Below are 12746 nucleotides of genomic sequence, written 5' to 3' on the forward strand. Positions count from 1 at the left end.
TTTCATCCTGAAACACTTGCAGTAGTATTTTTGTTAGGCAGCTCTGCTGGCAATGGATTATCTCAGTATTATTTATTTAGGAATGACTTTATATTGCCTTCATTTTTGAAGGATAGTTTTGCTGGGTATAGTATTATTCTTGGTTGATAGTTTCAGCTTGGTGCTTTGAATATGTCTAAGGTTTTCTGGCCTCCATTGTTTCTGATGGCATTAATCAGTCATTAATCATATTCTTTCTTTACACATGATGAATCTTTTTTTCTTACTGGTTTCAGGATTTTCTCTTTGTCTTAATTATGTCTGTTTAAGGATTTCTGTATGCTATTTAGACTTTTAGCTTCCTACATCTGTAAATAATAGCTTTTCATATTTTAGAATGTTTTGCCTCTTTTCTCTCCCCCTCTTATTCTGGTGTTCCCACTTACACACACACACACACACACACACACACACACACACACACACACACACTCTTGATGTCATCCTACAGTTCTCTGAGGCTTCATTTGTATCTCTTAATATTTTTCCTCTCCTATCTCTCTACAAATTCAGTAATTCTTTCTTCTGTCATCTCAAATCTGCTGTTGAACCCATCTAATGAATTTTTCATTTCAATTGTAGTTTGATCTCTAGAATATTTTTTATTTTTGATTGAGTCTCTTTATTGATATTTCTTATTTGAGTCATTATCATTGATTTTTCCTTTAGTCCTTTAAATGTGTTTTTTTTTAATTTTAAAAACATATTTCTATTAATTGAAGATTTTCCCTGCTAAATCCAAACTCAGAGATAGTTTCCATTAACTATTTTTATTCCTGAATATGGGTCATACTTTTCCTGTTTTGATTTTAAATTTTTTTTCTGAGGGTTTGTGTTTGTGTGTGTGTGTGTGTGTGTGTGTGTGTGTGTGTGTATTTAAAGTCCCTTGAATGTAATCTGAGGAATTTTTTCACTCCTTTATATTATGTGGCCACTGATTTCTCTGCTAAACTTTTCCCACCTCTCCCCAGTCTTTCATAAGAGTTGGGAAGTTTTCAGTGATAATTTCTTCCATTAGTTTTTCTCCTCCTTTTCCCTTCTCTTCTCCTTCTGGGACACCCACAACATGTATATTTGTGCGGTTCATATTGTCCTTGAGTTCCCTGATACCCTGTTCAAATTTTTCCATTCTTTTCCCGATAGTTTCTGTTTGTTTTTGGAATTCAGATGTTCCATCCTCCAAATCACTAATTCTATCTTCTGTCTCTTTAAATCTATCATTGTAGGTATCCATTGTTTTTTCCATCTTTTCTACTTTATGCTTCACTTCCATAAGTTCTGTGATTTGTTTTTTCAGTTTTTCTATTTCTTCTTTTTGTTCAGCCCATGTCTTCTTCATGTCCTCCCTCAATTTATCGATTTCGTTTTTGAAGAGGTTTTCCATTTCTGTTCGTATATTCAGCATTAGTTGTCTCAGCTCCTGTATCTCATTTGAACTATTGGTTTGTTCCTTTGACTGGGCCATATTTTCAATTTTTTGAGCGTGATCCATTATCTTCTGCTGGCGTCTGGGCATTTAGTCAGATTTCCCTGGGTGCTGGACCCAACAATTTGGAAGATTTTTCTGTGAAATCTCTGGGATCTGTTTTTCTTATCCTGCCCAGTAGGTGGCACTCGTGGCACACGTTTGTCTGTGGGTCCCACCAGTAAAAGGTGCTGTGGGTCCTTTAACTTTGGAAAACTCTCGCCGTCGGGGAGGTTCGCCAGCCGAAGCGGCTTGGAAGAGTGCCAGCCGGCCCAGGGTCCGAACGCGGGGAGGGTCGCCGGCCGCCGCAGCCCAGGAGAGCGCCCGTCCGAATTTCCTAGTCGGCCTGGGGCGCCAAGCGTGGCAGGAGGGCGCCAGCTGCCGCGGCCCACCTGGGAGAGTGCACCGTTCCCGGGGAGTCACGTGTTTGGAAGGGGCCCCCCCGTCACCGTTCTCCGCGGCCTGGGGATTTCCAATCCAATTCTCTCAGTTGGTCCGGGGGGCTGCGCGTGGTGTGGGCGCCAGCTGCCGCGGCTTGAGGGGACTGCCTGTCCAATTCTCCTAGCCGGCCCGGGAAGGGGGAAGGGAGGAACTCCAGCCGCTTGCCGCCCCGCCCGGTGAAGCCCGCGCCCCTCGGCGATCTCACCGGAGCGGGTTCTCTCAGTCAGCCATTCCAGGATGGGGTACGCTGTCTTTTTGATCTCTGTCGTGGCTCTGGGAGCTGTTCTGTATCGTTTCTACTCCCCTAGTAGCTGTTCTGGAGAAGTAACTAAGATCCGCGTGTCTTACTAAGCCGCCATCTCTCCCCAGTCTTTATGAGCCTGATTCTATAGGAGTTATTCCACACTCCTGTTTGTATAATTGTGAGCTAAGTTTGAGCCAGAGCTTTCTTCAACCACCTCAAGCCTATTAAGGCTTCCACTGTCTTCTGTTAGATTTGTGTTTGGGCTGGAAAGGCATTAAAAGTTCAGGCTGGTTTCAGGTATTCCCCAGGTTTTACTCTCTGCTGGGCCCTCTCGGTTTTCCACTCTGTGCATGCAGGCTCCCAGACATGTGGGAGCAGGTGAAATGTCCATCCAGTTCTTCATTAGCTCCGTGATTTCCATCATTCCCTTCAACCCCAGGATCTCCCTTGGGATCTCTGCCTGTTCTTCCAGTCTGTCACTCACTGCAACCAGGCCCTCAGTGTCTGGCTAGGAGACCTCCCGCCTTCTGTTTACCACTGAGCATGGGTTTTCTGCTCTTAGCTTCAAATCGGGGCAGTCTCCTCTGGCAGTTAAGCTGCTGGTTTTCAAGGCCAACCCACCATGGCAGAACCACCAGGCACCCCCATGGTAGCCCCAGGCAGGAAGGCCACCATCTTCCATGTTCTTACCTAGACCTCAGCAGGTTTTCCATGAACATATACTTCTCAATGTATTTTACTTTTCCAGAGCTTTTGACAGTATCATCAAGTCTCATAGTTTTTTTCGGTGGAAGGGATTTGTCACACTCTTAACTTCTCTGTAGCTGGAAGTCCTGTCTCCAGGTCTAATCTGCCTTGACCTATTAAGAGTACTCGACTTGTTGATCGTAAGTTTCTAATACCTGTGGGCCTCTGGGCTGCGACTTCCTTGGCTCCCTGCAGGCTTTATTCCTTTCTTTATTCCTTCTCTGTCATCTTTGCTGGATTCTCTTTATCTTTCTATCCTGTAAATACTTTTAGAGTATCCCAGGGCTTAGTCCTCAGACTCCTGCCCCCCCCCCTTTTTGTATCCAGACTTATTCCCTATGTGATATCATGAATCTAATGGCCTTTATTTCAACAAATTTCAAATTTCTATAGTTAATCTGAAAATCAGACCTGTAATTCAAATGACCTACTCTCCATCTCCTCTTAATGTATTTCAATTAAACTCTTGAATATTCTCATGTCCCTGCAGATGTCAGCTCCATCTTTCCAGTTACTTGGGTTAAATGCCGTGATCATCCTTCTTCATTCTCGCCCATGTCTTGGATTCAGTCCATCAAGAAATCTTATTAGCACACCTTTAAACTAGATTCCAAACCCAGTTACTTCTAACGGTTGTAGGTACACCACCTCTGTGGTCCAATATACACCTTGTTCTACCAGGTTTGTCACCAGAGCTTATCCATGTTCTTCTTGTTTCCATGACTGTTCTTCTGAAAATACTCCTTTGCCCCAACCTTCCCCTGGCCTTCTTCTTACTCAGAACAGACCCAAATACAGTATGGCTACCAGACCCTACACCATCTGCTTATCCTACCCCCACCTTCCACTCGGCCTTTCTGACCGTTTGAGCCTCACTGCCCCTGTAGCTGTTGCTCAGACGCGCCGAGCACAAGCCTGCCTGCAGTGGTCTGCACTTGCTGGCTTCTCTGTCCAGATGTTCTTGCTCTAGGTGTCTACAAGGCCCCTTCCTCCAGAGCATCCTCTCCACCATAACCCTGTCCTCTTGCTTTGTTTTTTCCCTTATTCATAATTATATATTTTTAATATACCTCGCACTTATTTATTTAGTCTCTCACTTAAATATAACTCTTAGGATCATAGGGAGGAATGTGTTTTGTTTCCTACTGCTGTGTTCTAGGGGCTCAGTAAAAACTGGTTGAATGGATGATTGGCTGCAATTAGAACTTTAGAATACAGCTGGGTCAGAATATCCTACTTAGCTTAGTCAGAGCTAGTTTATTAAGACTGGCATTGTGCAAATATCAACACGGTTCTCTAGCTTGTTGAGGTTTTATGTAAAAGTTGTATTTGGCAGTGATGCTCTGCCTTAAACCATTTTCCTCCTGGATGGAATTTGGGGGAAATGTGAAGTGATGGTGCTTTCTACCAGGCTCCCCAGGTCTGCCTTCCATCCTAACTCTAATATTCACACTGGGGCCAGAAAGGAAAGTTCCCATTCATCATCTTCACTGGGCCCAGCATTGCTTGTCTGTGTTGTGATGGATGCTAGTAGGGACATGGCAGTGTGAAGTTGGAAGATGCTGTGGCTACCATGAAACGGTCGCAGGTCTCCATGGAGGAGTTAAGATCTTGGTTTCATGCCAAAGCAATTATATTCAGGTCCTTAAATGCTTTATTTGTTTAATCTTGTAGGAGTATGTGTGTGCAAGTTGTATTTGTGTATGGATTTAATAGTGTTTGGGCTCTAGAAGATCTTTGCTGCGTTCCACCCCAGGGTGGGCTTCACTCTGATGAATGAGCTTGTTCCTGCTTGTTAGAGGGCTTAGGGATTTTTAGTCACAAAGATAGCCTCTTCATGATTCAGCTTAAAATTTATGGAAAAGATTTTCGTCAAACTTACATCAGTGAAACCTGTCGTGAATGTTACATTTCCTGAGTGCCTACTATGTACCTAGTATAATCTGCACTTAATTTTACATGTGTCATTTGGTTTTGGGTTTTTTGTGGAATATTTTGGTTTAAAAATGCGTAATTTTGGAAGATTTTTACAATTTAAAATATGTGGTGGCTTGCGTATGATGCTGTAGTTTCTAACTTTGCTGATTGATTGGGTATGAAAATAGAACTAGATAGGAAATTGCCAGCCTCAGAAATCTTACTTTGTCTATTTTAGTTCCCGAAGAATTTCACCTTTGTTTGTACTCATTTAATAAAGCCAGATAGTAAAGCAGGGTAGCAAGCATTTTGATTCCAAACAGGAATTTCTTTGTGATTTCTTTAAACCTTTCTGTTTGGGTTTCTGTTGTCAATATTGTCTTTTGGGTTTATGTTGTCAATGAAAAAATAAATGTTTTATTTTATTTTGACGTCTCTGAAGAATAATGCAGTTTTGATTTTTTTGTTTTTGGTGGTTCTTCTTTTTTAGCTGTAACAGCTATCTGGAAAAAGTTACCTAATTTACCCTTGTTCTATACATACAAATGTATAGCTTTGCTTCAGTTTGTAATTTGTTTGTCAAGTATATGAGAAGTGAGTGGTTTTTATTTGTATATCAGATATGTGATTTGTTGGTAAAATTGTTAAATGGCTTAAATAAATTTAAAAAAATTAATCCATTTCTACTTGTGTAAACTATATAAGGAATATTGGATAGATGGGATAGTGAATGCTGTGACTTCTAGAGAAAGGGATCCATTTCGTCTTTAGGCATGCAGAATTCTTGATCTGATATTGGAGAGGAAGAGGATTACAATGTATATAGTCTCTATATACCTTCTTATGTATATACAAAGAGGTATTTCATTGATCAAGTATCTGTTGTTCTTATGGGAGGGGGATAATAGGAGTAATGAGAGGATACTGTTGTGTGCATTTTTCTTGGGATAGATGGAAATTCACATTTGTTAATAACCTAAGTCATAGATAGCATTTCTCCCTTGTTTTTGGATGTAAGATTAACGTAACATTTAATGCTTCAGAGGTTCTGAATATTGAACCCGTGTCTTATTTCCACCAAATTGCAAGAATAAACTGATGAAGATGAAATAGTGTCAGGTTCTGTCATTATTGAAGGAGTTAAAATGAAATGCCCTGTACCATGGTTATGTGTTTTATCAGGAAAAAGGCTCTCACAGCCTGGTTTGAAGAAGTTGAGTAGGTTCATTCTCCAAGGCCTGCATTCACGTGTCCCACACACTCTGCCCTGTTACTTTACCTGTCTGCCTAGTCTATGCCCGCTCTTCTCCCTTCCTATGTGGGTGTGGGTGTGACTGAGCACTTATTCAGTTATTTCCTTGGGCTTATTGTTTATGTGAATTCTCAAACATGCAGTAAGATTGTTTTACAGTGTTCATTGTTAAATTGCCCTCCATAAAATCCTACAGCTCCCCTCCCACAGCAGTTAAGAAAGAGGTTTCTTCATGACCATCTAAGCTTTATAGACAGAAAATGATATCTTGCATTAGTGTGGTTAAACATTATTCCTATGTTTACTGGAGGTTTGTGCTTTCTCTTGTAACTTGCTTATTCAGAATTCTTTGCCTATCCTACTATCATAGTGTTGGCCTTACTGGTTTGAAAGAATTGGATAGAATCAGTAGCCTCTGTCTCTGTATTGTATGTCACACATGCTCTTGACAGCTTTGGTCAGTTTACTTTTACGTTGGGGGTTGCTTTTTTTTTTTTTTCTTTTTTCTTTTTGATAGCCTCATGTTTAAATGATTCTGTTGAAACCTGTCACACTCTCTGAGATTAAAGGGGGCTTCCCTACTGCCTCTGCAATAGAGATGTTTGTTGTGCTTGTTGCAGAAAGCACTTTCTGGCATGAAGCCACAGCTCTCTGAAAGCCCAGCCAGCTGCTGGTAGAGCCCAAGGTCAGCTTTATTTAGTTATTTATTTTATTTTTATTGAAAAATTTTCACACACATGCAGTCCATCCATAAGATATAATCAGTGGCTCACAGTATCATCACAGAGTTGTGTATTCATCACCATGATCAGTTTTTGAGCATTTGCCTCACTCCAGAAAAAGAAATAGAAAGAAAAAACTCATGCATTCTATACCCCGTACCCCTCCCTCTCATTGACCACATATATTTCAATCTACACAAACTTTTTTTTACCCCTTATCCCCACCCCCATTATTTTATTTTTTTGTCCTATTTTTTACTCATCTGTCCATACCCTGGATAAAGGGAGTATCAGACAAGGTTTTTGCAATCACATAATCACATTGTTAAAGCTGTATAGTTATATAATCCTCAGGAATCAAGTCTACTGGAATACTTTTCAACAGCTTCAGATGCTTCACTTTAACCACTCTAATGCACCATAAACTAAAAAGGGTTCTCTGTGTAATGCATAAGAATAACTTCCAGGACAACCTCTCCACTCTGAAATCTTTCAGCCAGTGAAACTTTGTCTCATTTCTTTCTTCTTTTCGGGCCAGAAGTTTTTCTCAGTCCTTTGATGCTGAGTCCCGACTCATACTGGGATTTCTGTCCCACGTTGCCAGGAATCATAAAGGATATTGACCCAAAATTGAAGTCATTCTTTCAGGATTATGCTGGCCCCATAAAAAAAATTAGGACCTGTTCTGTCTTTATTTTCTGAAAGAGTTTGTATAAGATTGGGTTTCTTTTGTGCTTGATAGAATTCATCAGTGAAGCCATTTGAGGCTTGGAGTTTGTTTGCTGTTTGTATATAGAGGTTTTTGAGAAATTTATCTTTTTTATAGTTATAGCTATTCATATGGTATTATCTTGTGTTCAAGTTGATGGATTTATTGGTTCATAATTACTTATGATTTTAACATCTGTAGGGTCTGTAGTGTTATCACTTCTTTTGTTCCTGTTACTGGTAATGTGTTTTCTCTATACACTTATTCTAACTAGGAAAATTTTAATATTTTCAAAGCAGCATCTTTTGATTTTTCTTCTGTTTTTTGTCTCTATTTTTGTTCCTTATTATATCCTTCTTTGTACTTAATGTAAATTAAATGTGTTCCTTTTCTACCCTTTAAAGTGGGAATTTAGATAATTGATTTTTGCTTTTTTTCTAATGTTAGCATTTAAAGCCATGCATTTTCCTCTAAACACGATTCTAGCTGGATCATCCCTCAAATATTTTCTCATTTCTTTGTGATTTCTTTGACACATGGTTTATTAAGAATTTGCAAATATTTGGGGTACTTCTAAAAGTATTATTGTTACTGTTTTCTACTTTAATTACCCTATACTATCTGTATGCTATTTAGTCTTTTAAAATTTTATTGAGATTAATTTTTTTGTGGCCTGACAAGTGGTTGTCATGGTGAATTTTCCAAGTGCATTTAAAGTGTGTATGCTTGCTTAAAATTCTTATGACTGTGTTTAGGAAACAACATATGATGATTGGTTGAAAATGAGAAAATCAAGGAAATAATGGGAGTAGAGGAAAGACTGCCTAAAGGGAGGTAGTGAGATACCATTGAAATCCTTTAGTATGAGTCCAGCCACAGGCTCTCCTTCCAATTAAGTACTTCATCAAAAGATTATAAACATCAAGAGAAGAAAAATAAAATTAAAAAAAAAAAATGTATGCTACAGTTTTATAATACCACTCAGGTGAAGGTGATTGAATGTTACTAAAATTTTTAAATGTATTATATTTCTATCAATTACTGAAAGAAGGCTGTTAAAATTTCTACCTAAGACTCTGGATTATTCTTAATTTCCTTCACATCTTTAGAAACTTTTCTATTAGGTGAATGAATATATGTTTCAGAATATCGTATCCTCTGATGAATTAACCCTCTTATCATGAAGAAATGTCCCTCTTTATGTGTACTAATACTCCTTTTCTTTTCTTTTTTTTGCATGGGCAGGCACCGGGAATCGAACCCAGCTCCTTGACATGGCAGGCAAGAACTCTGCCTGTTGAGCCACAGTGGCCTGCCCTCCTTTCTTTTTTTAAGAAATATTTTTATTGACAAAACAACACACAAACACAAATATTCTTAACATACAAACTTTCCATACTTGGTATATAATCAGTAGCTCACAGTATCATCACATAGTTGTATATTTATCACTATGATCATTTCTTAGAACATTTGTATCACTCCAGAAAAAGAAATAAAAAGAAAAAAGAAAAAACTGATATATACTGTGGTAGTTAGATTCAGTTGTCAACGTGGCCAGGTGAGCGTACCTAGTTTTGTTGTTACGGATATGAGCTAATGGTATGTGAACCTCATCTGTTGCTGATTTACATCTGCAGTTGTCTAGGAGGCGTGCCTGCTGCAATGAAGGACGTTTGACTTAATTGGCTGGTGCTTAAATGAGAGACTGCAACGTAGCACAGCCTAAGCAGCTCGGCATTCCTCATCTCAGCACTCGCAGTTCAGCCCAGGCCTCTGGAGATGCAGAAAGAAGTCACCCCGGGGAAAGTTGTTGAAACCAAGGGGCCTGGAGAGAAGGCCAGCAGAGACCATCCTGTGCCTTCCCACGTAAGAAAGAACCTCAGTGGAAAGTTAGCTGCCTTTCTTCTGAAGGACTAACAAAATAAATCCCCTTGTAGTAAAAGCCAATCCGTTTCTGGTGTGTTGCATTCCAGCAGCTAGCAAACTATAACATGTACCATATCCCTTGCCCCTCCCTTTCATTGACACTAGTATTTCCATCTACCCAATATATTTTAACCTTTGTTCCATTTTTTTTGTATTCTCCTTACCACTCCCTTTCAGTGATCCCTAGTATTTCAATCTACTCAATTTATTTTAACATTTGTTCCCCCATTGTTTATTTTTTATCCATATTTTTTACTCTTCTGTCCATATTGTAGATAAAAGGAGCATCAGACACAAGGTTTTCACAATCACACAGTTACATTGCAAAAACTATATGATTATACAATCATATTCAGGAAACGTGTCTACTGGAACACAGCTCTACATTTTCAAGCAGTTTCCTCTAGCTTCTCTAATACACCTTCAACTGAAAAGGGGATATCTGTATAATGTGTAAAAATAACCTCCAGGTTAACCTCTCAATTCTGAAATCTCCAGCCATTGACACTTTATTTTGTCTCATTTCTCTCTTCCCCCTTGATGCTGAGTCCCAGCTCATTCTAGGATTTTTGTTCTACATTGCCAAGTAGGTTTACATCTGTGGGGGTTATTGCCCATGTAGAGAGGGGGAGGGCAGTGAGTTTGCTTGCCATGTTGGCTGAGAGAGAGGGCGACCACATCTGAGCAACAAAAGAGGTTCTCTGGGGGGTGACTCATAGGCATAATTTCAAGTAGGCTTAGCCTATCCTTTGCTGGGATAAGTTTGATATGAACAAACCCCAATATTGAGGCTGGGCCTATTGAATTGGTTGTCCCCACTGCTTGCGAAAATATCAGGAATTCTCCAAATGGGGAAGTTGAATTTTCCCCCTTTCTCGCCATTCCCCAAGGGGACTTTGTAAATACTTCTTATTCAGTGTTCAGATCACTCTGGGATTTATTTGGGCATTACACTAACCTGGACAAACCTATAAAATCTTATACCCTAAGGCTCCATGTACTTATGGTATTCAATTAAGCTGTCCATGTAAGTTAAATTAGTAAGTGCACTAGTAGAAATAAATTTTGTACACCTGAACATTTCTTTTTTTTAATTTTTTAAAAATATATAACACCAAACAAACGCACACGTTCTTAACTTATGATCATTCCAGTCTACATATATAATCAGTAATTCTCAATATCATCACATAGTTACATATTCGTCATCATGATCGTTTCTTAGAGCATTTGCATCAATTCAGAAAAAGAAACAAAAAGACAGCAGAAAAGAAATCATACATACCATACCCCTTACCCCTCCCTTTCATTGATCAGTAGCATTTCAATCTAAATTTATTTTAATAATTGTTCCCCCAATTCTTTATTTTTATTCGGTATGTTCTACTTGTCTGTTGATAAGGTAGATAAAAGGAGCATAAGACACAATCACACAGTCACACTGTGAAAGCTATATCATTATGCAATCATCTTCAAGAAACATGGCTACTGGAACACAGCTCTACATTTTCAGGCAGTTCCCTCCAGCCTCTCCATTACATCTTGACTAACAAGGTGATATCTATTTAATGTGTAAGAATAACCTCCAAGATAGCCTCTTGGCTCTGTTTGGAATCTCTCAGCCATTGACACTTTATTTTGTCTCATTTCACTCTTCCCCCTTTTGGTCAAGAAGGTTTTCTTAATCCCTTGATGCTGAGTTTCAGCTTATCTAGGGGGTTTTCTCAATCCCTTGATGCTGAGTTCCAGCTCATTCTAGGATTTCTGTCTCACGTTGTCAGGAAGGTCCACACCCCTGGGAGTCACGTCCCACGTAGATGGGGAGGGCAGTGATTTTGCCTGTTGTGTTGGCTGGAGAGAGAGGCCACATCTGAACAACAAAAGATGTTCTCTTGGGGGTGACTCTTAGGCCTAATTTTAAGCAGACTTGACCTATTCTCTGTGGGGTTAAGTGTCATATGAACAAACCCCAAGACTGGGGGCTCAGCCTATAGCTTTGGTTGCCACACTGCTTGTGACAATGTCAAGAATTCAACTTGGGGAAGTTCAGTTTTCCCCCTTTCTCACTATTCCCTGAAGGGGAATTTTCCCCCTTTCTCACCATTCCCCAAAGGAGATTTTGCAAATACTTTTTTATTCACTATTCAGATCACTGTGGGATTTATTGGGTCATCACTCTGGACAAACCAACAAAATCTCATACCCTACTCAAGGTTCCATGCACTTACAGTATTCAATTAAGCTATCTAAGTAAGTTATATTAGGAAATGCACTAGTCAAAATATAAATTTTATACGAAATAAACATTTTTTGCTATAGTCTCACACATAAGATAAAGTTTAAAATATTAATTACCATCTATTTTCAACACCCTGCAGTAATGACATTCCTTTATTCTTCCTCATGCAAAAACGTTTTTTAAATTTGTACATTTAGTCACTATCCTTATACACCCTAGGCATTCCTAGATTATACCATCTCAGTCTTGATCATCTTTCTTTCTGGTTTCATTTGTGCCCCCAGCCCTCCTCCCACTATCATTCTCACATTCAGCTTCATTCAGTGTTTTAACATAATTGTATTACAGTTAAGTAGTATTGTGCTACTTTCTGAGTTTTTGCAATCAGTCCTGTTTTACAATGTGTATCCCTTCAGCTCCAATTACCTAATATTTTACCCTATTTCTGTCTCCTGATGGTCTTTATTACCACTGAAATTCTCCAAGTTGATTCACTAAGGTTTGTTCATATCAGTGAGACCGTATAGTATTTGTCCTTTTGTTTCTGGCTAATCCCACTCAGTATAATGTCCTTAAGGGCCATCCATGTTGTTACATACTTCATAACTTTAGTCTGTCTTACAGCTGCATAATGTGCCATTGTATGTGTATACCACGGTTTGTTTAGCCACTCATCTGTTGATGGACATTTTGGCTGTTTCCATCTCTTTGCAATTGTAAATAATGCTGCTGTAAACATTGGTGTGCAAATGTCTGTGTCCTTGCCCTCGTGTCCTCTGAGTAGATACCTAACAATGGTATTGCCGGTGCATATGGCAATTCTATATTTAGCTTCCTGAGGAACCGCCAAACTGCCTTCCACAGTGTTTGTACCATTTGACATTCCCACCAACAGTGAATAAATGTGCCTCTTTCTCCACATCGTCTTCAGCACTTGTCGTTTTCTGTTTTATTGATAATGGCCATTCTGGTGAGTGTGAGATGATATCTCATTGTGGTTTTGATTTGCATTGCTCTAATAGCCAGGAAAATTGAGCATCTT

The 12746-nt window shown here is 39.3% G+C and overlaps 1 protein-coding gene across 4 annotated transcripts in view; it reads left to right on the forward strand.

The window, feature by feature from the left end:
- CDYL (chromodomain Y like) overlaps nt 1-12746 on the forward strand; it is a 273528-nt gene that overhangs the window by 159856 nt on the left and 100926 nt on the right. For 2 of the 4 annotated variants that reach the window (XM_077144044.1, XM_077144043.1), the window contains one exon: nt 9177-9405. The exons of 1 other annotated variant lie outside the window; for it this stretch is intronic. In XM_077144044.1, coding sequence (XP_077000159.1) covers nt 9319-9405 — 87 coding nt within the window. In that variant the 5' untranslated portion in view covers nt 9177-9318. Of the gene's footprint in view, nt 1-7819; nt 9406-12746 lie in introns of those variants that run through there. One more of the 4 variants, XM_077144045.1, reaches the window with a different exon arrangement.

The sequence above is a fragment of the Tamandua tetradactyla genome, chromosome 25 (genome assembly GCF_023851605.1).
Source record: "Tamandua tetradactyla isolate mTamTet1 chromosome 25, mTamTet1.pri, whole genome shotgun sequence".
NCBI lineage: Eukaryota > Metazoa > Chordata > Mammalia > Pilosa > Myrmecophagidae > Tamandua > Tamandua tetradactyla.